The 24,500-nt window shown below is 54.4% G+C and overlaps 1 protein-coding gene and 1 long non-coding RNA gene across 5 annotated transcripts in view; one reads left to right on the top strand and one right to left on the bottom strand.

Annotated features, from left to right (window-relative positions):
- The window catches only part of AHRR (aryl hydrocarbon receptor repressor), a 61,995-nt gene that overhangs the window by 19,832 nt on the left and 17,663 nt on the right, over positions 1–24,500 (bottom strand). The window contains exon 4 of the mRNA XM_019744617.3: positions 12,677–12,783. Coding sequence (XP_019600176.3) covers positions 12,677–12,783 — 107 coding nt within the window. The remainder of the gene's footprint in view (positions 1–12,676; positions 12,784–24,500) is intronic.
- On the top strand, positions 14,017–22,918 carry LOC141570748 (uncharacterized). Of its 4 annotated transcripts, none has more exons than XR_016020581.1 (6): positions 14,017–14,944; positions 16,536–16,626; positions 16,739–16,978; positions 17,295–18,621; positions 19,214–19,324; positions 19,546–22,918. It is a non-coding gene; the product is annotated as an uncharacterized LOC141570748 (long non-coding RNA). The 4 variants fall into 4 exon arrangements; XR_016020580.1 differs by having other exon boundaries at positions 17,292–18,621; XR_012495228.2 differs by having other exon boundaries at positions 14,017–14,394; positions 16,739–18,621.

Raw genomic sequence — 24,500 nt, 5'->3', positions numbered from 1 at the left:
TGCTCCCACCTGGCTTGGAAAGGACGCGCCACCCAACTTCCTGCCTCATTTCAGGTTCGGTAACTTCCAGGCACAGAGGTGTGAACACCAGTGTGATTCAGACTCCCTGCTGATGTTTCTGAACAAGGAGGCCCAGGCGCCCCGCTGCGGCGCCCACGGTCCGTGCCGGGCCCCAGATGATGACCACAAATCTTTGCAAAGCCCGTCGCCAGCCACCGGCCCTGGATCTCAAGGGACTTCTAAAGAACAGGAAACTGACCCATCCAACCCGGGCGCCCAGCAGACTGTGTCTGGGAACTAAGTAGATTGTGCTGTGTGTCACTCCAGGGAGGAGCGCTGGCCCCACTGTCCTAACGTCTGAGCAGGGAGGGACGGGCAGTGGCTGCCGGGACCTTATCCCAGGGGCTATTCCAGAGTTTGCAAATGTGCCAGTGTCCCCAGGGCCTGTGCTATCGGACACACCGTATTTCTTGGGGGAAAACCTATGAAACATTGGAGATTTGCCTGTTTACATCACTTAACAGAAGACCCGGTCTGCCTGGCACGATGAGCACAGAAGGACACAGCTGTCCCCACTGTCTTTGGCCACTGTGACTAATGCTGTTATGACCAACGGCACTGTGAGACCATGAGCACAACTTCAAGAAGGCAGGGATGAGATTCACTTCAAGAACTCTTGACTGTTCCCTGCCATCCCTGCCTGGATGAAAGCGGCCCGCAATGAGGTTTAAACATGCCGAAGACAGCACCCTGGCCTCTGGCCGCCCATGCCCGTCGTGCGCTGGCTTCCATGAGCTTTGCTTCGAAAACCCAGGAGCTCCTGTCTGCCTGGGTTTGATGGGAACATGGGCTTGCACCCTCCCTGCCCCGAGCTCAGCAGGACCTGGGCACACCGATGGGGACGAGGGCTTCGGGGCCTCACAGGGAGACTGGGGTTGGTACCACCCTCTTCCCGGGCAGTGACAGGGGCACGTTTGGGCAAAGCAGGACAGCCGAGCGCCTGGCTCCCATGTGGGCTCAGTGGATGAGGTGCTGTCACCACAGCAGCTCATGCGTTATCAAGAGCCAGCACCAGCGTCACAGGATGGGGGACCCCACAGACAGCTGGTCCAATGCCCACCCCTTCAGTCTCCTGCAGCCCCACCCCTGGGATTTGGGCAGAGTGGGGGTGATGCTGGGTTCTACCAACGGTTGTCAGAGGACAAGGCATCAATTTTAATAGACCATCAGCGACCGTCTGCTGTCACAGCAAAGCCCTAAAACACGAGACCTGATGGAACCAGCGGGCCGCATGGCCAGGTTAACATATGCTAAAGGGCAGCGGCCAGAGTCCAATCGCATGCCGGGCAGTGGTGGCATGGAGAGACCTCGAGTTCGTCACCTGGAGGGGAGGGGGTGCAGCCACGGGCAGGCACGGAGCCTCCCGGGTGGAGCAGGTAGGCGTCCCCGGGTCTCCCAGTGCTGAGGTTGCTGTGCACGGGCGATGTGGCACTAATAATAGTTTCAAGACCAAAGAGAAGCTCGAGGCTTCAGTGTTTAAAACGCCTTCTTAAAAAAGACTTTATGAGATTAGTCACAACCAAAATAACCTTAATTTTAACTCACAAGGCAGAAATTTAACAAAAGAAAAGAGCATAAAGTGCGGTTTGCCCCGTCATATGGATCCAATATCGAGTGACTTGCTGGGCCAGTCATCACGCCAAATGCCTTTAACATGTGGGCCCATCTTTGAAATATGCACCGCGAGCATTTGTTTGTTTTCTCTCCCACTCTCTTTTTAATCCTACAAGAGTTTTGTGTTTTTTCAAACATGGTACATGGAAAATGAGATCACTTTTCCAAGTGGAAAAAAGGATTTGGCCCCAAGCACCAGGCTGCACTTTTTTAAGGGGAAAAACATGGCATCTATTACTGCAAGTCACGGAATGTGCACCTGCCACTTCAGGGCGAGGGTCCAGGTGCCAGCGCCGCCCGCCCGGCTCAGCCAGACACTGTCTCTGCCCACAGCCCCTCTGTGGAGACAAAGGGGATGTCTGAGAAAGCCGGGCTTCCTTTGGCCAACCCTTTGAATATCCTGATCTCTTCCAGTCCTGTGGCAGAAAAAACAGCCAGCAAGTACTTCAAAGATGGTTTTGTCAAGGTCACAGCAGAGGGGAAAAAAAGGGAAAAGAACAATTCCCAGCCCCTCATTGCTCCTCCCGGAATAAAGGGAAGCTGGGGGGGTGGGGGGCGTGGTCCCCTGAGAGCCATCGCCACGGTCACGGTCAGGGAACAACACCACCAGGCCAAACCCACTAGTCACGCAAGCGAGTGAGGGGCACCGACCGGGTGTCAGGCAGCTGGCTGGGCCTCCTGGAGCCAGATCACTCACTGGGCCTCTGGCGGCTGGCCGTGTGCGTGCGAGCGAGTGAGCGAGCGGCCTGCCTGCTCAGGGGGTCGGGGGAGTGGGGGAACTGGCTGTTTACAGATCCCACAAACAGTAAACTCAGCCTTGAATCTCTGCCACCAAGCAGGCACAGAACTTGAGGGCCATCCTTGAAAGATGTGGTGAGGGGTGGGCTGGCTGGTAAGGCCATGAAGATGGGCAGGTGGCCCCGGCCTCCTCCTGCTAGCCTAGCTGTGTCCCGGCAACCACTGCCCTGGGCTCTCGGCCTGTCAGGTCTGGGGAGCGACTTTCCTGTGGCACCGACACCTGCTGAGCAGAGGTGGGGACCGTGAGGGTTGGGTCCTGGCCCCCCAGCCCTCCCTGGCTCCCCGTGCTGTGCCAGCAGGAGTGGAGCCCAGACCTGGGCACAGACATCTGGTTCCTTCCTGGGTAGAAGGTTGCTATTTCAGAAACACTTCAACCAAGTGCTGCCTTTTCCACTGTGTGACCTTGGGCAAGTTAATTAACCTTTCTTGGCTTGGGTTTCCTCATCTGAAAAAGTGGGAATGTCAGCGCTGACTACCTGTGAGGGTTCAGCGCACACCACGCAGCACAGCACAAGCCCAACAGCAATGCTGGCTACTGTTATTATTATTATTATTATTATTATTATTATTGTTATTATTATTATTATCGTCATCAGAATGCAAATATTTGTGCTGCATGTGTGATTTGACATCAAAGTGTGACAATTACTACTTTTTAAAGAGAAGAAAGCCTGGTTTGAAAACTGGGATCTGCTTTCTGAATGCACGCATCTCTTAGTGTGAAGTTTCGCGCATGAAAAGCACAGCTACCATCAATGAGCAGACAAAGGTGCTGGCGACCCTGATGGTGAAGAAAGCAGGGCGCCATCTGCGAGAAGCGGCTCATCCTGCCAGGGTCGGGGGGGGGGGGGGGGGCTACACCACTGATCCCTGAAATTCTGACCTCACTCTGAGTGTGCCCTGCACCGCCGGCCTCCGCTTGTCCCAGACCTTCTGGGTTGGAATCTGCCTTTGGACAAGTTTGAGAGCTTTCCACTGCACGTGGGCGTTAGAGCTGGGGTGGCGTGGGGACAAAGCGCCCCTGTGCAAGTGTCAGCGAGAACGAGGCCCCGCAGACACTGGCAGGGTGCAGCCACCTCTTCCCACAGAGACCCGTAGCCCCTGGGGTGGTGCTCATACTGGGCACCACCTGCACCAGCGTCCCCAGTGTGCCCCACATGGTACGGGGCTCCAGGACAGAGCAGGCCGGGTCCCCCCAGGGCACCAGCACACCCAGGTGACAGGCAGGTTCTCAGGCTCCCCTGTGAGCCCAGGATGACCCTGAGCCAGCCAGAAGGTCCTCACAAACGTAGGTTCTTCTCGTAATTAAAATGCCTCAGGCCAACAGAGGGCCGCAATTTCTCAGTGTTCAGCAGATTAACAAATTACAATGGCAAAACAAACAGATTTACGCTTACAACCAGTGGCATCTAACCATGACCCAGCACTGCCGTGCTCCTTACTTGGGGTCCTCCCTTCAAGTGGCTGGCCCTGGTTGCTCACCCCACTCTGAAGTCCCCTCCCAGGGATATCTGCTCATCAAGGAGAGTGTCCAAGTCTGGAGAGCCCAGGGGAGAGCAGGGCCTGAGTGGTCACAGTGAGCAGTGACCAGTGAGCTGGGCTTAGTGACCGTGGACGGTTGGGGTCTCATGGTGGATGGTGAGGGGGTTCACATGGAGAGTCCTGGGGGTCAAAAAGGCACGGAGAGGCCAGGCTTGGCCCGGCCCCAGACACGGGGACCATCTTCTGGGGCGGAGCGGGGAGCCCTGTGCTTCTAACCAGCAGTTACAAAAGGCAGTAAAATGCGATTTCTCTGAGCAGGAAAACTAAGGAGGCCCTGGAGGGGAGCCAGAGCTGTGGGCACAGGCGTGGGGTCGGGGAATGGGGTCTCTCAGGGAACCCACGGGATGCAATACGTGTATCTAGAAAAAGCTGTGTGTGGGGGGGGCAACTGACGTAGTTTCTGATGTAGTTTCCTGGGACAAAAGGGTTCAAGTCAAACACAAGATTTAAGAGGCACAGGGCACTCAAAAGCCTGTCACAAAATTAGTAGTCAGCCCCTGACGCCTGCCACACCCTCTGCCACTCAGAGCGGCTATGCCCTATTCCTGCCCTGGGGCCGAACCATTGCCCTGGGCTGACTAAGCTGCTCGCTTACTTAGCGCTTGCTGCGTTCCCAGGTCAGATGGCACCGTGAGCGGGCTGCCACGTGTACCTGCCCCCTGCCCTGCACACGCCCCACTGTGTCGTCATTGTGCTGAGGTCCATGTGCTGTGTTTGTGTTACTATAGACGTTTCTCAGCTGAGCCAGGTGGCTGCAGTTTGAACACAACAGTGCTCCTCAGCCACGTGTGGCCCTGCAGTTAACAAGTGTCTGTTTGCTGACTTATGTACTCTTCCCCCGACTGCCCCCCAACCTCCCGAGAGGAGCAGCCTTATCTCTGGGGGTATCCTGTGCACCAGCTCCTTCTGGAAGCCTCCCTCCTCACCCTCTCGTGGGGCCTCAGGCTCCATTTGATGACGCTGGTTCTCCTGAGAAGCTACACAGAGAAAGTGGAACTTTTGAGACCAGCACGTCTGAAGCTCCCTCCATCTCTCCTGCACCCATGGAGCAGGTGTCTGCAGGTCCCAGGTGGGGACACCTTCCTTCTGCCATCTGCAGGCGAGTCCTGGTAGCCTTCCAGCCTCCAGGTTCCTGCTCCCTCTCTGGGAGTAGGTAGGTTTACTCCTGATCCTGGGTGTGGAATTTCATAAAGGCAAACACCCTCGTGCTTTTGTCCATCATGTGGTCACTCAGTGGGAACTTCCAACCAGAAACGCAGTCCTCATTCTGGGAAACCTCCCAGAGGTAACATCACATGGCAGAAGGGGCAAGGGAGCTCTCTGTGGCCTCTTTTACAAGGGCACTAATCCCACTAATAAGGGCATCCCTCATGACCTCATCTCCTCCCAAGGGCCCCACTTCCAAACACCATGACATTGGGGCTTAGATCTCCACATATGAATTGGGGGGAGGGGGTACAAATATCCAGTCCATGGCAATGATCAATGAAACTAATAGCTGTGTCTTTGAAAAAAAAATCAATAAAGCTGGCAAATCTCTAGTCCAACTAAGAAAAACTAAGAGAAGACAAATTACCAATGGAATGAAAGAGGAGACATCACGACAGATCCGACAGGCATGACAAAGACAATACAGGAAAACCATGAACAACTCTGTACCCACCAATTCAACAAAGTAGGTGAGATGGACCCATTCCCCGAAAGACCCAAAATACTAAAATTCACACTAGACTAAAGAACGTGAATAATCCTATATCCAAAGAAATTGAATTCATAGTTTAAAATCTGATAACAAAGAAAACTCCCAGATCAGCTGTTTTCACTGGTGAATTCTACCAAACATTTCAGGAGGGAATAATACCAATTCTACACCATCTTGTCCAGAAAATAGAAGAGAAGGGAACACTCTCAACTAATTTTATGAAGCCTTATTATCATGATATCAAAACCAGACAAAGACATTACAAGAAAGAAAAATACAAAAATATTTCTCATGAACATAAACACAAGTATCCCCACAAAATACTAGCAGTATATTTCATCCAGCGATATATAACTAAGATCTATCCTAAGCATGCAAGGTGGACTCAACATTTGAAATTCACAATATTCGGTCAATGTAATTCACAATAGTAACAGAATATTAACAGAAGGAAAACCACAATCATCTCAATAGATACAGAAAAAGCATTTGACAAAATTTAATATCCATTCACAATAAGAACTCTCAGAAAACAAGAAACAGAGGGAGATTTCTTAGTCTGATATCAGGCATCTTCCAAAAACAAACCTAAGCTAATGTCATACTTCAGGCTGAAAGACTGAAGATTTCTCCCAAGCCCAGGTGCAGGGCAAAAGTGTCCCCTCACCTCTCCTATGCTACATGGTACTGGAGTCCTGAAGTGCAGTAAGGCAGGAAAATAAACCATGTTGATGAAGAAAAGAGACATAAAACCGTCTCTATTCTCAGGCAACACGGTAATCTATGTAAAAATTCTCATGGGGTCTACAAAAAAAGCTCCAAGAACTACTAATAAAGTCAGCAAGGTAACAGATGCAGTCATCCTAGAAAAATAAATTGCATTTCTGTATATTAGTAGTGAAAACTGAAGGTAAATAACAGTTCCACTGGTAATGGCAACCAAAATATAAACTACTTAGGCATAAATCTAACATATACACAGGGTCCGTACACTGAGCACTACAAACACTGATTACAGTGATAGGAGGCCAGAGCGAGCAGAGAGATACACTGTGGTCAGTGCTCTTAGGGCACCAATTCTCCCCAAAATGACCTAGACATTTAACACAGTCCCCACAGAAATCCTTATAGATATCCACAAGCTGATTCTAAAGTTTATATGGAAAGACAGAGGAACTAGAATAACCAAAACAATTCTGAGAAAGAACAATAAAAAAGCAAAATTCCCACCATGTGATTGCAGGACTTATTTTGAAGCAACAGTCATTAAGATGGTACAGTGCTTACGTGTGAAAGGTCAGACATACCACCAATGGGACGGAATAGAGAGTCCAGAAACAGACTCACAGAAATACGCCAACTGTCTTTACCAAGGTGTGAAGGCAAGTCAACCGAGGGCGGACAGTCTGCCGAGTAAATGATTCTAAAGTGACCAGACTTTCCGGCCCAAAAACAAGACCCTGATTGCTGTCTCACACCACGTACCAAAGTTAACTAAAAAATGGAACATGGGCCTGAATGTAAGACGTAAAACTATGTAAGTTTGGAAGAAAACATTTTGAAAAAAATGTTTGTAACCTTAGGTTAGGTAAAGAGTTTTTAGATGTGACACTAAAATCATCCCTATTAAAAAATAAATTGGTAAATTGGACGTCATCAAAACTAAATATTTTCACTCTCTGCAAGACCCTGTCAAGAGAAGGAGAGTACAAGCCACAGGCTGGGAGAAAATACTTACAAATCATGCATAAGAGAAAGGACATGTGTCCAGAATACATCAAGGACTCTCTGAACTCAATAGGAAGAAAGCGAACAACTTGATTTTTTAAACAGGCAGTTTACAAAGAGGCTGAGGGTGTACGGAGGGCAAATAAGCAGGAGAAGCTGCTCAGCATCGACGGCCCTAAAGGGAACTCGAATACAACGGTAACGAATCCCAGCACACGCCTGTTTCATGGCTTTGCGAAAAGACAACACGCAGCAGGCCCAGAGGTGCAGCGGCCGGAACGCCCATCACAGCCGTGTTGGGAAACAGCGGGGCAGTGCCTGTGAAGTAAGAAATGCACTTAACCCGAGGGCCCAGCGCTCACACGTAGGTGTTACCCAAACAAAACGGAAACCTGTGTTCAGAGAAACACCTGTGTGAATGTTTGTTGCAGCTTCACTCATAAACACCAGCGCCGGGCGACGACCCCAGTGTCCACGCGCGGTGAGAGGGTCAGCACGCGGAGACCCGTCCATGCACCCACCGAGGCGGCGACAGGGCGTCACAGCTACGTCTGGCCGAGCCGGGCAGCCCAACGCCCAAGGCTGCGCGCTGCACGTGGCTTGCGGGTCACGTGCGGGGGGTGCAAGCGCAGCCGTGGTGCCCGGGTGCCCGCGGGTGGTCACGGTGGCACGGGGGTGGAGGTAGCTGGGGGGGATGGAATTGTTCTGTCTCTTCATTATCCCAGTGCTCTCACCCCACTGCCAAAAAGGATGGATTTTAGTGTGCATAAATTTTAAAATGTTAGAAAATGTGCCATGTAGCCACCATGCACCTGAACTCGCCAGGGTCAAGTGGTCACACCGTCACTCTGACCCGTCCCCCCTTCCACCCCCCCCGCCCCCCCCCAAGTTCATACCCCTGTGAGCACTAAATACACAGGCCTTGCAGTCCACCTTCAAAGCAGCCAATACAAGCCCAGGCACCCCCAACCGCTGGGGCTCACAGCTGCACACCTGAGGTGCACGTGGTGCTGGGGCCCTGATGGCCCCACGCCCTCCTGGCTTCTCCTCCAGGCCAAAGCTCTCTTCTCCTCACCAACGGCACACCCCAAACCTCTGCTGCCAAGAGTGCCCGGTGCCTGTGCTAGCATGCTCCGTGGGCAGTAGCTCTGTCTGTCTGTCTGTCCCGGCTTCCCTGGGGGGGGCCGAGGTTTTGGAGCCACTGGGCCCAAGAACCACTAAAGCAGACAAAGAAACTCCGTCCCGCCCCAGCTCCAACCCTAGCGCCAAGGGGACCCTGGATGAGCCCCTGACAGCTGCATATCTTGGTTTCATCATCTTAAAATAACAGACATCAGACCATAAGCACTCTGCAGTCTGCGCCAGCTCTAAACTTTTATGAATTAGTGATGTGCTGCTATAAACCTCTCCTTTTTTCCAGTTCATCTTCAAGAGATTGAAGATAGGAAAGAAAAGCTGGATTGTCTTGTGATTCTTGTGTGGTGTGCCTGCTTTTCTTTTTCGGAATAGTTTTACACTTCAAACGAGTCTCTGACCTGACATTTGAGAGCGCAGGGGGTGAAGAAGGGTGCTCACTACATAACCTCCCTGATTCCAATCAAAGGAAACTTCCAGAAACATCCTGTGGCCACAGGGACCAATAAACAGGAGGTGGCAGAAGGCGGCTTCGGGAACTGCAAGGGTACGCTATCTGACCTGGCCACAGGACAGCTGGCAGTGCTCTAAGCAGCCAGGCAGGGTCCCTGGTCCCTCAGTCTCGGGGACTCCTCCTCGCCAAGTCACACCCTGGAGGGGAGCTGCAAAAACATCCACACACAGAGGGTGGTGGGTGTCCCTCCCTCCAGGCCCTGAGGGCGCTTGTGGGGACCCGAGTGTCCTCCACCAGCCTGTCCTCAGCCAGCCTGTCTAGAGCAAGCAGAGCCGCAGGGAGGGCGTCTCAGGCGCGCAGGCAGCCTGGGGGCTGCTCTCTGCAAACCCCGAGGCTGTGAGGATGCTCCAATATGAGCAGAACAGCCTCCCAGCTCTGGGCAGTGCACACAGGCCTCTGCAGTGACAGCTCAGAACAAATGTTTTAAAAAGAGCTTATGATTAAGGTTTTATTAACTTTGAACGTGAATAAAAAAAAGGCAACGCCAGTTATCTCCGCCAAGAAAAAAATGCAAACTGTTACATTTCCTGCTCCAATTTTACTAGCAGTGACCAAAAAAATTAAAGGAAAAATGATATTTAAGAGTTGGCTTCCTAAACCCTGACAAATAATGAAGAATGGAAGTATTTCCGCTGCTGAAAGCATGCTATTTCCAAAAGCTCTCTGCTGTTAGACTCTGCTCTGCTCCAGACAACTGAAACGGTACCTGCCCTGGGCCAGGAGTCCCCCAGAGGGTTTTTATGGAAATTACACATGAAACCAGCAAACTACAAGAATGTACTTCCTCACATATTTTTTACAAAAGGAAAAGATTTATAAGCTCATTCCTCTTCCTGAGAGCACATCCAAAGCCTTCAGAGGGTGAAGAACTTTGGAGGTTGTGGGGGTCCTGGGGGGTCATGGGTCCCTGTGGGGATCGTGGAGCCCTGGGGTGCTCTGGGGGCTGGGTGGGGTTGTGGGGAATTGTGGGGAGTTGTGGGGGGTTATGTTGCTCCTGTGGGGACCATGGAGGTCATAGGGGTCACGGAGAGCATGGGAGCTGGGCGTGGTCATGGGGGCCCATTGGGGGCAGGTGGGAACACAGAGACACCAAGCTCCATCTGGCACCAGTACCCCCAGGCCCTGTGCTGCAGACCTCTCCAGTTCGCCTGCTCCTTCATCACTCTAGACATCTGTCTGTCAATCTGTCCAGCTGTCACCCTCCCTGGATCCCAGCTCGGCCACTCACCCAGGTACCTGGAGAGGGGAGAGCTCCTGGCTGGGCAGATAGGAGGCCAGTGCAGGGCCGAGAGGACACCCAGGGACCAAGAAGTGACGGAGTGAGGGAGGGGGGGAGGGCGGGTCTGAGAGGATAAAGCAGAGCGGGGACCTAGGGGCAGGGGACGAGGAGGAGCAAGCTGGCCAAGCTGGCCACCACAGAGGCCCAGCCACAGGTCCCTGGCCATCCATTGTTCTAGCCTCTCTTCTGTGTAAGCATCTGAACGTTCTAATAAAAAGCTGAAAGTGAAGAAGGGGAGTGGGTGCCAGTGTCTGAGGGGCCTGGCTGACTCCGACAGAAAAGCCCCGGGCAGGCTCCCCTTCCTCCCCGAGGGGGCTGCACGGATGTGAGGACTACAGATGATGACTCGATGATTTCAAGACCTGAGATGATCAGAGGTCACACCACAGTCCCCCTCCCCCAGCCCACATGGGGAAACGACTGAATTAGAGGCTGATCAGGGAAGCTGCCAAGAGGACCCAGAAAAGCATGGAGGGAGGGACCTGGAGTGGAGAAGAGGCTGAAGGGGCTGGGTGACCCGAGGGCAGGAATGCACCTGGTGCCTCCACCTCAGACACCAGCCTCCCCAGGTCCGCAGGTGGCCTGGTGCTGCTCGGGTCAGTGAGCCCACAGTGAGAAGTCGGGTCCTAAGGCCAAAGTCTCTGGGCGCCAGCACCTCCTGGGTTTCCTTTCAGGGTCTGCCTGTGGTTCTGGCAGCGGGGGGAGCAGCTTGGTGTGGAAGGAGCAGCTTGGCGTGGAAGGAGCAGCTCGGTGTGGAAGGAGCTGCTCGGTGTGGAAGGAGCAGCTTGGCGTGGAAGGAGCAGCTTGGCGTGGAAGGAGCTGCTCGGCGTGGAAGGAGCAGCTCGGCGTGGAAGGAGCTGCTCGGTGTGGAAGGAGCTGCTCGGCGTGGAAGGAGCAGCTCGGAGTGGAAGGAGCTGCTCGGTGTGGAAGGAGCAGCTCGGCGTGGAAGGAGCAGCTCGGCGTGGAAGGAGCAGCTCGGCGTGGAAGGAGCAGCTTGGCGTGGAAGGAGCTGCTCGGTGTGGAAGGAGCAGCTCGGTGTGGAAGGAGCAGCTCGGTGTGGAAGGAGCAGCTCGGCGTGGAAGGAGCAGCTCGGCGTGGAAGGAGCAGCTCGGCGTGGAAGGAGCAGCTCGGCATGGAAGGAGCAGCTCGGCGTGGAAGGAGCAGCTCGGCGTGGAAGGAGCAGATCGGCGTGGAAGGAGCAGCTCGGCGTGGAAGGAGCTGCTCGGTGTGGAAGGAGCAGCTCGGCGTGGAAGGAGCAGCTCGGCGTGGAAGGAGCAGCTCGGCGTGGAAGGAGCAGCTCGGTGTGGAAGGAGCAGCTCGGCGTGGAAGGAGCAGCTCGGCGTGGAAGGAGCTGCTCGGTGTGGAAGGAGCAGCTCGGTGTGGAAGGAGCTCTGAGCTGCCGCAGGCTCAGAGGGCGGGACTAGAGCCAGCTGACAGGTACCAATACATCTCCATGTCTGCCCTTCAAGTCATCAGCCTAACAGACGACTGAACTGGGGGTGGGGGGGTAGAGAAGGTTTCTCCTGGAGGGACAAGCAGGGCTGGGGGTGGGGGGGTGGCGAGAACCAGTTCTGCTCGGGACACAGGCGCTGAGAAGGATGCAGGGGAACATGGGGTCCCCTCTCCCGGGCACCTCAGCTGCTGGTTACTGGGCATCTGCCACAAGCTCCACCCATGTGCCCATACCCTCTCGTGGAGGGACAGCTGCATCCTCCCAGCCCCTCCTGACAAGGGACAAGCCAGGGCCTGGGGTGCTCGGTGTCTGTAACTGGTGAGGCAGCGACACCCTCATTCTGAGAAACACCAACCTGATCCAATCCGAAAAGTCCCTCACCATCTCCTCTCCTTAAGAAAGGGACCACCTGACAGGGTCAGGGAAAGCACCCCAGAATCATCTGAGGTGAAAAGGCCCACCCGGCCCACCATGCCCAGTGTGTAACACCAACAAACGGACCAACCGGGCACACCTGCCAGACTCCAGGAAGCTTAATGTGCCATCTTCCACCCTTCATCTGAAAGGAAAAAACCCGCTTCACCTTTTATAGGCTCTCCCATGGACAAGTAAAACCAGAGCACGCAGAATGTAAACGGTCCACAGATCTGAAGTGTGGCCACGACGTCACTGGCCGGCTGTCTCTGTCTGGGCAGCTCACACAGAGCAATGGCGCCCCAACCTCCCAGGCAGCCCTGGGGCCTCCCACCCACACCTCTCAGAGCCTTAACTTCTCGCTCAGTGTAACCAGTCAGCACCTGAGGGCCTGGACGGCACAGACCCTCTGCGTGTGACCAGAGGAGGGGGGCTCACCTCCAGCAACAGCCTCCCCTCCAGCACAGCTAATGCTCCTCGAGGACCGCTGTCTCCTGGGGAGGGGGCACTGGCGGCCGGCTGCCGAGGGCACCGCTCCTGCACGGCTGTCGGAGAGAAACAGAGCAGTTAGCGCCCTTCCCGGGACCCCGGCCTAGTCATGAGCCTTCCTTACATTTCACTTCTCTGTGCTTCCCCAACTTTCACCCCGCTGTTATTCACTGCTACCCTCCATAGGCAGAGCCACCTTCCCAAGCTGACCTGTGGCCGCAGGGACGTGGGAAGAGGGCAGTTGGCAGGAGCTGGGGCAGCAGGTGGGAGCATCTTGCTAACATCTGGCAGAGGACATCATGGCTGGGTCTAACCCTGAGGACCCACCCGACCTTCTCCCTAGGAAGTGCTCTGTTCCCTCCACAAACCCCACAGGGACCCCCCATGTGGAACAGCTCACCCCCCACAGGTGTCCGATACCACACTGAGCCCTCCAGCCCCAGGAAGGCTCGCAGGGCAGTGTGACACTGCCTGTGACACCAGTGGACCCCTGGCGCCTCCCCATCCCCCACCCCCACCCCCCAGGCTGGCCTCATCTCCCCTGTGGAGTGAAGAGCCCAGCCAGTCATCCGTGACGATCAGAGACAGACGTCACCCACACCCAGCTCATGGGGCTGGTCGGGGACCTCCAGCTCTGCCCGCGGCATCCTTGCTGGCACCAGGAATGATGGGTAGAGAGAACCCATCTGAGGTAGCGAGACAGGCAAGTGGAGGGGCCCCGGTGGAGCTCACGGCCGTGCCGCCCCAGAGGGCAGGTGGGGAAGCCCTTGCAGCCTTCCATCATTTCTGAGACTTGCAAACTGAAGCTACAGGTGATATTTATGTAACCAAATGCCCAGGGCCCATCTGGACGTGGGGTACCTGCAGTTGGGATAAAATATAAACACAGCACTTCAACCTGCAGCATTTTCTTTAAAAACCGGTAGTCGTGCTGGTGTGTGATGCTTGTCTTATCCATGGATTGTGAGGGGAACCACAAAGCTCTATCTCAGCCCCCACCGTGCCCCACAGACGCAGGGCCTGCCTCCACTACCAGCACCCTCACCCGCTGCTCGTGAGAGTGGGGCAGCATCGGCTCCCAGGGGTGCCCTGTGCCCAACCCACAGGGCACAATGTGTGCGCTCCAGCTGGAGCAGTCTAACCCTCCCCCACCAGACTGGACCTGCAGAGACCACGCTGGGCCCCTTCCTGGAAGGGGGCGCAATCGGGAGGGCCCGGGCAGTGGCCTCACCATAGCAGGCTGTGGTCTCTGGTCTCTGGTTTCGGGTCTCCGCCCCTCCTCCCTCAGATGCCTTTGCACCATCACCATCCTCTCCTCAGCTAATAGTACACAGGACCTGCGGTAGAGGCACTGAATGTGACAGGAAAGGAACCATTTCCTCCCGTCTTCCGGGACAGTGGCACCTGGGGGTCCCGGGGGATCTTGGCAAAAGCACACAGGCTGCCCCGCCACCCTCCCTAAATGGAACTCTCACAGCAACCAATACCCCCAATGACTGCTGGGTTTCAAGGCAGTGACACACTGAGCTCCGACCCCTGAGATTGTTTTTAACCTTTTGCACCGTACTGTGTACTCCAGACCTCTTCAGACACTGAGCTCTGAGCACCCTGAACTGCAGAGCCCTTCCCCTGAAGGAACCTGGTCTTCCAATGCTCCGGAGGCTGAGGTGAGCTCCCACAGAGGCTCTCACATGACCAGTGTGGTTCTCAGATGCTGAGAAAGACGTAGGAGAAGCCATGTCCCAGAGACAAGGAGGCCTCCTCCGCCCTCCCACCCCATCCCTTCCTCTCACAGCTCCAGGTGGCCCCTATGGCCAGGCTCAGCCCACCCAGACGGTCCTGCCACTTCAGGGCTTGGTCTGGATCCGATAGGGTGGGGGCCAGGCCACAACCCCTGGGAGGATTTGGGGCTCAGTAAAGGTCAGGAGAGGTGCCGGGGGGCAGGGGCAGGGCCCCCACCTCAGTGCACCCAGTTTGCCTGCTGCAGACCCAGACCTCCGAGCTGCTCTACGGAGGTCACCCCACCCCCACCCCAGCTCTAGTCAGCTACCGCCCCCAGTCCTTCCCCAGCCGCACTGAATTGAGGGAAAGGGGAGGTTTGGGGCTGGACTGTCCCTGCCTTGCTACGCTCTCCCCACGCAGACGCCAAGGGTGGGAGAGACTGACTTGACTCCTACAGTTGTGAGGCTGGGGGAGGGATCCCCAGTCGGTGACATCGTGAGTACGGGATGATGACCACCCCCAACCCCACACTGCAACGTGGACAGTTCATTCCCAGACGCACAGGGGCCGTGGCCCACGCAGGGATCAGAGGGAGGAGGGGAGAGGAGGGGGGCATCCCACCCCAGAGCTTCTCCCCGCTCCCACGCACATCTCTGCACCGGGACACCGACCCCCTGCATCGCGTGCCCGCCCCTTGCCGCGGGCACCCCCACTTCCCTCCTCCGCAGCCACATTCCGGGCCACGCCCGGCAGCCTCCTCGGTCCTGTCACGCGATGGGGCCTCAGCGCCGCAGTGACAGCCGCCTGGACCCCGGCCAGGGCCTCGCGTGCGAGCAGCGCCGCCGCCCCCACCCCCAGGCCTGCGGCAAGACAGAAAGAAACTGAATGCGATTCGGAGCCAGGGGGGGAGGGGGGGAGCTTTCCCGAAATCCATCTGAGCTGACAGGGGCTGCCCCCTCATTTCCCAGGTCCTCAGATTCAGGAGGGCTTGGGATGTTGAAATGGGGCAAACTCCATTGGGGGGGGTCACAGTTGGGGCCCAAGGGCTCCGGATCAGTTCATTCCTGTTACCAGTGGGTGAAGCTCATGACACTGCAGCCAGGTCACCTGGAGCAGCCCCCACCCCACCCCCTACAGGCCCCCAGGCCCCTCCCAGCAGCACCTGCCTCAGCTGCTGGTCACCGGGGTCAGTTACTCTATCTCAGGGGCTCTCCTGGGTCACTCTTCTCCCTGGGACGCAGGGTCTCACCTGAGGGTCTGACCTGGGAGGGGGAAACAGAGGGGTTTCTGTGGGCAGGGGCCGCCAGCTCTGGCCAGAGGACTCTGCACAGACCCCAGCCCCACTGCTGGACGCACTCTGGAAGGGCCCCCTCTCTGTGCCTGTGTCCTCCTGTGGGAGGAAGGAGAAGCCCACCACCAAGGTTCCGGCTCCTCCCACCTGACTGTCCACGTAATGGGTCAGGGGAAAGGCTGGCAGGGAACAGATGCCAGTGTCCTTCCAGGAGCTGCTGAGAGTGTGGAGAGAGCGTGGCTGTGCCCCCCACAAAGCCCAGATGGGTGAGGCGGCGGTGTTCCAGGCACGAGGGTGCCCCATGGCACAGGGTACAGGGAGCTCCCCGTGGGACCGACCAGAGACCGAGTGGCCTGAGCACCTGCCCACCTGCTGGCCCTGCCCTGTCCACAGACTGGAGGCTGAGCCCTGCGAGATGGGCTCCTGCCAGGACCCCCCCTGATGTCCTCCTCCCACCTATCCTGGACTCTGAGGGACAGTCAGAGATAGGAGGCCTCCAAGACCCCAGTCCCACGGAAGCCCACCTCGCCCTGGGAGGAGCCTGGCGCTTTCCACACTGGTCAGACTGAGCTCAGGACCATGTGGCGTCGGCCAGGGCTGCCCACTCAGGTCCACGCAGCCGCCTGAGTCCTGACGGAAGTCTGAGCGCTGCTGTCCTTCCAGCTCCTCCCCCACTCCGAGTCTCCAACAACTTGAGACTCTCACTGCCCCATCCTTGCTGTCCACCAGCTGGCTGCAGAACTAACTGGAACTAGCCTTTCTCTGATTTCATTGATTTCTTCCTTCCCTAAAAAGGTTCATTTGAACAGAGAATTTGAAGATTATCGTAGAGACAGTAGACATCCCTGTGAAAACACTACACCCACAGGCTGTGTACCCATGCAAGGTGAGGTGGGGGCCTCCCTTTGAGGCTCAGCCCTGGGCTGACTGCATCTTGCCAGCCCCCACCCGACACCCCCAATCCTACTTGCTAAGATACCTCCATCTCCTTTGCACAGAGATGCAGGGCAAGGTGCCACCTTGGCCAAACCATGTGCCACAGGGGCCCAGCCCCCCACCAGTGGCTGCTTAGGGGTCGCATGCCTGAGTCTGGCCACTGAGAGGTGCCACATGTTTCTGGTGGAGGAGAATCCAGAAGATTCCCCACCTCTGCCTCTGGATGGTGCTGTGACGCCCAGAAGGTGGCAGCCACTTTGCTCTCAGCTCAGGGGAAGCCAACTCCTTGGTGGACAGGACAGGTAAGTCCAGGACAGGTGAGTCCAGGGCGTGGGATGCACTGAATGGAAGACGGGGTTCATGGGGCTGTGCATAGGTTGGGGTGCAGGACTCCTGTCACCAGGGGGTAGCGAGCCAGTGGCCCGTCTGGACTGAAAACCTGCTTCTGACCAGCTGCTCTTCCTGGAGTGGACAGGTCCACATCCAGAGACCGGGCCCCGCTTTAACGGAACGCATGCCTGGTAAAACCTGGCCCTAGGTTGTGGTGAACTTGAGAGCCCCAAGGGCTCTGCCCTGTGTCCCCACCAACCTATGTGTTTGGGGCGGTGCCCACAGCAGGTGTCCTCTGGGAGCTTCCTCTCCAGCTCCGGTCCAGGCCACCCCCACACCTGCAGCTCCGCTCTGCTCGTCCCTGGCTGTGCTCAGAGGTCAGGTAGAGGGGACACAGGTGCACATGGAGCACCCGGGTAGAGAGGGCGGGCGCTCTGGGGGAGCGGGGAGGGTCTCCCCACCTCTGACCCTGTCCCCCATCCCAGCTGTGTCTATAAAACCACCTGCAGCCTTGACATCAGACTAATGGCCCACACCTCATGGTCCTCAGGCTCAGGTCTCCCTCCGTTGGTGTTTCCAGAACTAAAAGATAAGCTTGTTTTGCCTCTGGGAGATGGACCTGGAAGGGTACCTGTACTTGTGCTTCTAGATGGCTACCCGCTGTCTGTGGAGGGAGCTCCGGGCCTCAGGCACCCCCTGCACAGCTGGTGTGTCTGCATGGGGTGCAGGCGACTGGGCCTTCATATCACTGAGCAGCTGGCAGGGCCATGGCCCCAGTGTCCAGTGTGCCTGCTCTGCATGGGGAGGGGTTCTCTGTGCAGGAGACTCAGACAAGCACAGCTGTCTGCCGAGCACCCCAAGGAGGTGGGGTCCCCCCAAATAAGTCAGGAGTGTCCAGGTGGGTGATAGGAACGTGCAAAGGCAGACTTGACTCCAGCTGCATGAAAAGAGACCAAGGGGTAAGTGGTGGTTCTGGAAGGGCCCCGGCAGCTCTGGACAGCATGTTGTGCACACACAGCGGTAAAGATGTGAGGGACATGCTTAAATCTTGCAGAGCAGGCGAGTCCAGCAGGTGTGGGACACCAGCGAGACGATGGGGGTCCTGGAGAAAACAGGGCAGCAGGAGAGAGGGGGCGGAGCTGTCCGTCCAGGCTGCCACCTGCCGGTGTGTGAAGCACACCTGTCCTGTACCTGCCGTCCTGGGGAGGGTGGGCCCCTGGGCCTTGGAAAAGACGCAGTGGCTCCCCCTGAGCTCCCTCCGAGGACCTGTGGGGATCTCGCCTGCTGAAGGGCGTTGGGCACAGTGCATGTTGCCACAGGTTCCACAACATGCCCCAGAGCTACAGGCGCCCAGGGCGTTTCTGGAGGGAAACACGGGTCCCTCTCCTCCACACCCCGTTTCCGCTGCTGCAGCCCAGCCTGGAGGACACAACTGGGGCAGTGCCGGGGGACAAGCCAGCAGCCCCCCCCCGGCCGCATCCACACTGTCCCCCACTGCCCAGCAGCCACCCTCGCCAGGCAGTGCCCCTCCTGCCAGTGGGGAGAGGCTAGCCCCCCACCAGCATTTACATCTCTTAATCCTGCATCTCGCCAGCTTACCAGGCGGGCCCAACAGGTAAAGAAACCAGCTGGGAGGGGTGGGGAGGAGGAATAACCAGCAGGACGCGTGTGAATGCAGCGTGTAACACTCTGTGTGTGTGTGATGCTCTGTGTGATGCTGTGTGTGTGACGCTCTGTGTGTGTAATGCTGTATGTGTGTGATGCTGTGTGACGCTGCGTGTGTGATTTTGTATGTGTGTGACACTGTGTGTGATGCTGTGTGTGATGCTCTGTGTGTGTGATGCTGTTTGTTTGTGACACTGTGTGATGCTATGTGTGTGATGCTATGTGTGACGCTGTGTGTGTGTGTGATGCTGTGTGTGATGCTGTCTGTGTGTGTGATGCTGTGTGTGTGACGCTCTGTGTGTGTGTGTGATGCTGTGTGTGTGATGCTGTGTGTGTGTGTGTGAGACACTGTGTGTGTATGATGCTGTGTGTGAACGCTCTGTGCTGCATTACGAAAATGGATGGGAGAAGATGACCCCTCGTGCAGGGTACTTTGCACATAGTGGTGCTGGCATGTTTTAACAGTGTGTCACACGTGGGGGTGGGGAGTGGGTGTAGGTATGTGTCCTTCCAAATGTGCATCGCCCTCCTCACCGCCACAGCTTGTGGGGAGAAACGATCAAGTCTGCCACTCAAAGCCCTCAGAAAGAAGACACACAGGAGCATAAACACACTGCTTTCACGGCATTTACAAAACGAGAGCCTGTGCCAAGGTATGGCTTCAGTTGTTGATGTTTCACAGCAAGAACCTTCGCGTTTTCTAAGATGCACCAGCAGGCTTTAGACGGTTCACACCCCAATGCAGCTGGAAAGGAAACAGCCAAATGCTTTTCTCAGAGCTAAGCGAGGCGGGCAGGCAGCAGCTTTCTGCGTCTATCTGGGGAGAGGATGCACTGTAACCACCTTCTGAGGTCACTTGTCCCCCGGCCCACAGGACTCTGTGGGAACTCGGGTCACAGGTCCTGCAGCAGAAACTGCACCCTTCCTGCAGTCCCCTCATCACAGTGCAAAGATGCAACCAACAACACTCTTCGGGAAGAAAAAGAAAAAGGAATCTTCTTTCTACTCATCACATCCCTTCATGGTGTGAAGCACCTGGAACAAGCCAACTATGTATTTGGGCGTTTTGTTACGTTTCAGCACATTGGACAGAAAGGACACCAGCATTGAGCCGAGGATTCAATAAACACTGTACAAAATGAAAACAAACCCAGAAAGGTGTGCTGTGCTTCCCAACAATCAAATCGTTACTCAGTGAATAACTGTGTGGTGTGCTGGTGACAAGCACACATGGGGCACACGCAGTCCCAAGTACCTGGCACCAGCGACCCTCAGGGAACCGTGGTCTGAGCTCAGGCACACAGAGCCTCACAGGGATGCCCCACGCCGTGTCCCCAGCAGCAGTTCCGATGACCACAGGCCCAGGGTCCGGGACTGTTGAGTGCCCAGCTCAGCTGTCAGGCAGCGTCTAGTTCCTGTACGAGTAGCGGATTTACAGTAAATTTATAGACACCTCCACACACTCAGATTTGAAAATAACCCGGCCTGCTTGTCAGTCATCATCACCTAATTTCCTCACAAGTTAATCGCACGTCACTACAGGTCAGGGGTTCCTGTCAGTCACGTATAATACCCATCACCACCGGCAGGTACAGACTGAACTAAGAGTCTGGGGGACTGGAGGCCGTGGCTGTAAGAAAAGTGCAGGTGTCCTGGGCTGTCAGGAGAGCACCCCACCTGAGGCACCCCGTCCTGCTGGGGCCACACCCTTGTCCCCTTGGCCATCACCACCCACTCGCCTGCTCAGACCACATCTGTGAAACAGGTGGCCATGGTGGCCATGAGGAAAATACTGGCTATTCTTATATTTCTTTTTACAAAAAGAATGGGTGCCTGAAAGTGCCCTGTGCTCCTGCGAGGTCCGAAGGTGACTTGCCCCATGAATACTTATGCGCACACCATGCCCCCCACACCCACCCTGGGAGTCCTCCTGCCCACCCTCCCCGCTGCCCCAGGGACTGCTCAGCCCATAGGCCCTGGGAGCCCCCCACACCGCAGAGCAAACTTTCGGTTGCACAGTTTTGTTTGTTTTGAGACAATGTCAGATGTACAGAAGTTATAAGAACTGGACAGAGCCCCCTGAATACCCTTTGCCCAGACTCTGTATTAGTTTCACCAACGGTCCCACTAACGTCCTTTCAGCCCAGTGTCTGGCCACCGTCCCACCCTCTGCTCCTGTCCCTCCAGAGTGCTCCTTGGTCCTTCCGTGACTTCCACGACCTTGACTCTGAAGACCATAACACGTTATTTTGCAGGCTGCCCCTCAGTCTGGGTTCATCTGGTGTCTCCTCATGACTAAACCTAGGTGATTCATCTTCGGCCGGAATACCACGGAAGGGACGGTGTCCTCTTCCCAGGCATCCTGTTGGGCGTCACAGGATGGCACTTTATTCCATTCTTGGTGGGGTCCAATTTGATCACTTAGGACAGTGTGTGCTAAGTTTCTCCACTTTAACTTTGTTCATTTTATAATAAATCCGTATTTTGTTGACAGAAAGTTCAAGACGACCAAAATCGCACTTTTCACCCCACTCTGACACACTGCTTTTAGCATCATTGATGTTTCTTCCTGAACTGTTCCTACACTGGCACCAGCTGGTGAGTTCCTAATTCACCTCCTCTCTCTGTCCCGTCTGCTGTAAGGAGCTTTCTCTCATCACTCCCTCCCTCCCTCCCTGCCTCCCTCACTCACTCACTCAGTGGACTCACGGAACTCCATTCCACTCACTGGGGTATAACCCATCACCACCCTTACTCACGTATATGTCCACACTGTCCCACGTGTGGCTAGTGCAGCCCCTTTGGATGGCTCTGTCCCATGACATCCCCTCACTGTCTGAGCACAGCCTTGCTTTCTGGCCTCTCTTGTATTTTCCCTGCTCTGACTCTGGAAGGAGGCCAAAAGCCCTCATCGTTTTTCATGGTGAACAGTCTAGGCCCCATGATCTGCATGTCAGCTGTGCTCTTTGGTGCTGTGGCCTCATTGCTCCCAGACCCATCAGTGGACAGAGCAAGAATACACACACAGTCACACAGATATTTATGTCTGCATCTATAGATATTAAAAACCATGAGATCACACCAATATCTCTAGTTCCAACTCAACAGGAATCAGCACACAGCGAAATTATTTCCCTTTACTATTTGGTAGAAACTGCTCTAAAACTATCTGGGCCTAGATTTTCTCTGTGGGAAGATTTAATAACTACTGATCCAGCTTCTTCAATGGTCACATGACTATTCAGGTTTTCTACTTCTCCTGGAGTCAGTTTTAATGAGCTCTATTTCTAGGAATTTACTCATTTATGTTTTCAAATTTATTGGCATAAATTTGTTCATAGTGGCCTCAAATTATGTTTGAAATATCTGCAGCTTCTGTCATTGTGTCCCTTTGACATTGCTGGTACTTTCTCTTTTCTCCTTGACCACACTCACCAGATCTTTGTGAACTTTATCATTTTAAAGAACTATATTGTGTGTGTCTTTTCTATTTCACCAACATCTCCCCCTTTATTATTTGCCTTCTTTGACTCTTTTTGTTCATGTTACTTTTCTTTATCCAAACTACTAAACTGAATGTTAGGTCATTAATTTTCAGTGTTTCTTTTATATACAGACACTGAAGGTTATTTATTTCTAAGCATTGTGTTAGCTGCATCCCACACATTTTGATTTGATTTGTAAATATTTTCTAAATTCCATTATGTTTTTTTCTTTGATCTATGCATTATCTACAAGCGTGTTTATTGCCAATTGTACGGGTTTTCCGAGTCACCTTTTCATTACTGATTTCCAGCTTAATTGCAATGAGGTCTCACCATGCATTCTTCATGATTTTGTCATCTGAAATTTATCGAGACTTGCTTTATTGACCAATATGTTTTAAATATGTTTACAAGTTTCATGTGGACTTGAAAAGGTGTAAATTCTGTAGTTTCAGACTAGAGTGTTTTATGTATGTCCATTAGATTAACCCTTTTTTTGCATTGTTCAAATATTCTATAATCTTTGCTGGTTATTTGACCTGTTAAATACGAAGAGAATTATTTAAAATCTTCCTCTCTGTTGATGAATTCATGTATTTTTCCTTATAGTTCTGTTGATGTTTGTTTTATGATTTTGAGGTTATATTATTAGAAGCACACAAATTTAAAATTATTTTACCTGCTGGATGAAATGAATTTTTTAACCATTATGTAGGGCCACTCCTTCATGACCTCCTTTAAGGATTTTACCCAAAAATCGAGTTTTTGACATTAACACATTTTTTGCAGGAAACGAGTAAACTCGTCATATCGCCTCTAGTTGGAACCGGCAAAAATTTTGCAAAGTAAATAAATAGAGACCCCTTTTTAAACTAAAACACTGAAAGTTTCATAGAAAAATATCAAATAGATCGAAAGATATGAATATTTTACGGAAAGTCTAATTTTGGCGAGAAAATGTCAAAAAAGCCCCGCGTTACGACGTGATTTGGCGGGAAAATGCCCACTTACAATTAATATGGTTTCATTAGATTTTTCCTGGTTGGTACTTCACCATGTCTGCGCCTTTGGAGCAGATGCAGTAGAGCACTGTGATGGCCCCGGTGCTCTAGCTGCCACATGCAATCCGTTGACATTTTCTATATTTAGTGACATAATTGTTTTGTGCTTTCTATTTGTTCCTCCGTTTTCACGTTTCTTTTTTCTCTTTTCTTGTCTTTTCTCTTTTGATTGATAACATTTTCTCATTCCATCTTTTTCTCTCTGCTGGTTTGAAAGTTAAACCCCATTTCTCTTGTCTTGATGTTTACCCTGGAAATTTTATTATAAATTAGTTGATCCACCTCCAAAGGTAATTAACACAGGAACCGTTGAGCTGTTTCACCCAAACTCTGGCTCCAAGCTGACACATGTTATGGCTCCTTTCCGCTCCCACAACCTCTGGCTGCAGCCCCCCACATCGGGGCTTGTTTGGTTTCCTGACACGTCACCACCTCCTTGCAGCTCAGGTCCTGGAAATGAAGACATGGCATGTGGAGCAGACCTTACCCGCTAGACTCCAAATGCCAGGAGGGCACTGTCACAGGCTGTTAGTGTGGGACTCTTCGATTCTGAACTGTGGCCGGGTCCCAAGAGAACAGGTGCCAACTATATTCAGGTCCCAACAGCGACCCAGGCAGGGCTGCCAGGGGGTATCAGAGATGAGATGCACTCGGAGCTGGAGGAGGGCTTCCTCGGAGGGGCTGTGCTGTGATTCCCATGCCCCCACCTGCACCAGGAGAAGCCGGGGCACTTCCTCTCCTCACTTTCTGCCCAGGGAGAGGGGCTTCCTGAGGACTTCTGTGAGAGCCGGCCCGTGCTTCCTGGGGCTGGCAGGGGGGATGGAAGGCTGGTGTCTCTCTACACTCAGGAAACCCAAGGGGCACAGGCTGCACCTGGAGCTCCTGGCAGGCAACTGGGGGTGGGGGATGGTCAAAGGTGCATGTTTCTGGGCAGCAGGGGGGCCACACATCCTGTCCTCCCAGGAGGGGGCCTGCAGGCATGAGAAGAGGATGGAAGCACCATCCCACACTGGGCTAAGGAAAGGAGCGCAAGGGACCCACTGGAAAGGATGGGTCACCCTGCGGGCCAACCACAGCACATGTCTCTCAGGACACCGGGAGGCACCCAGGAGCCCTGGATCCCGCCAAACCGTGTATGCCCGCTGCTCCCTGCCCGTGGCTTGCTGCTGCTCAGCCTGCGTGGAGCTGTGACCAGAAGACTCTGGGTCACCTGGAAGGGGCCAGGGACATGCGGGGCAGCCAGCCCACAGTGGTCTTTGCTGGGGCAGCAAGAGAGAGACAAT

The sequence above is a fragment of the Rhinolophus sinicus genome, chromosome 3 (assembly GCF_057876585.1).
Source record: "Rhinolophus sinicus isolate RSI-liver-muscle chromosome 3, RSI-T2T, whole genome shotgun sequence".
NCBI classification, from domain to species: Eukaryota; Metazoa; Chordata; class Mammalia; order Chiroptera; family Rhinolophidae; genus Rhinolophus; species Rhinolophus sinicus.
The sequence above is the reverse complement of the archived record's forward strand: the minus strand, read 5'-3'. Positions and strand labels throughout refer to the sequence as shown.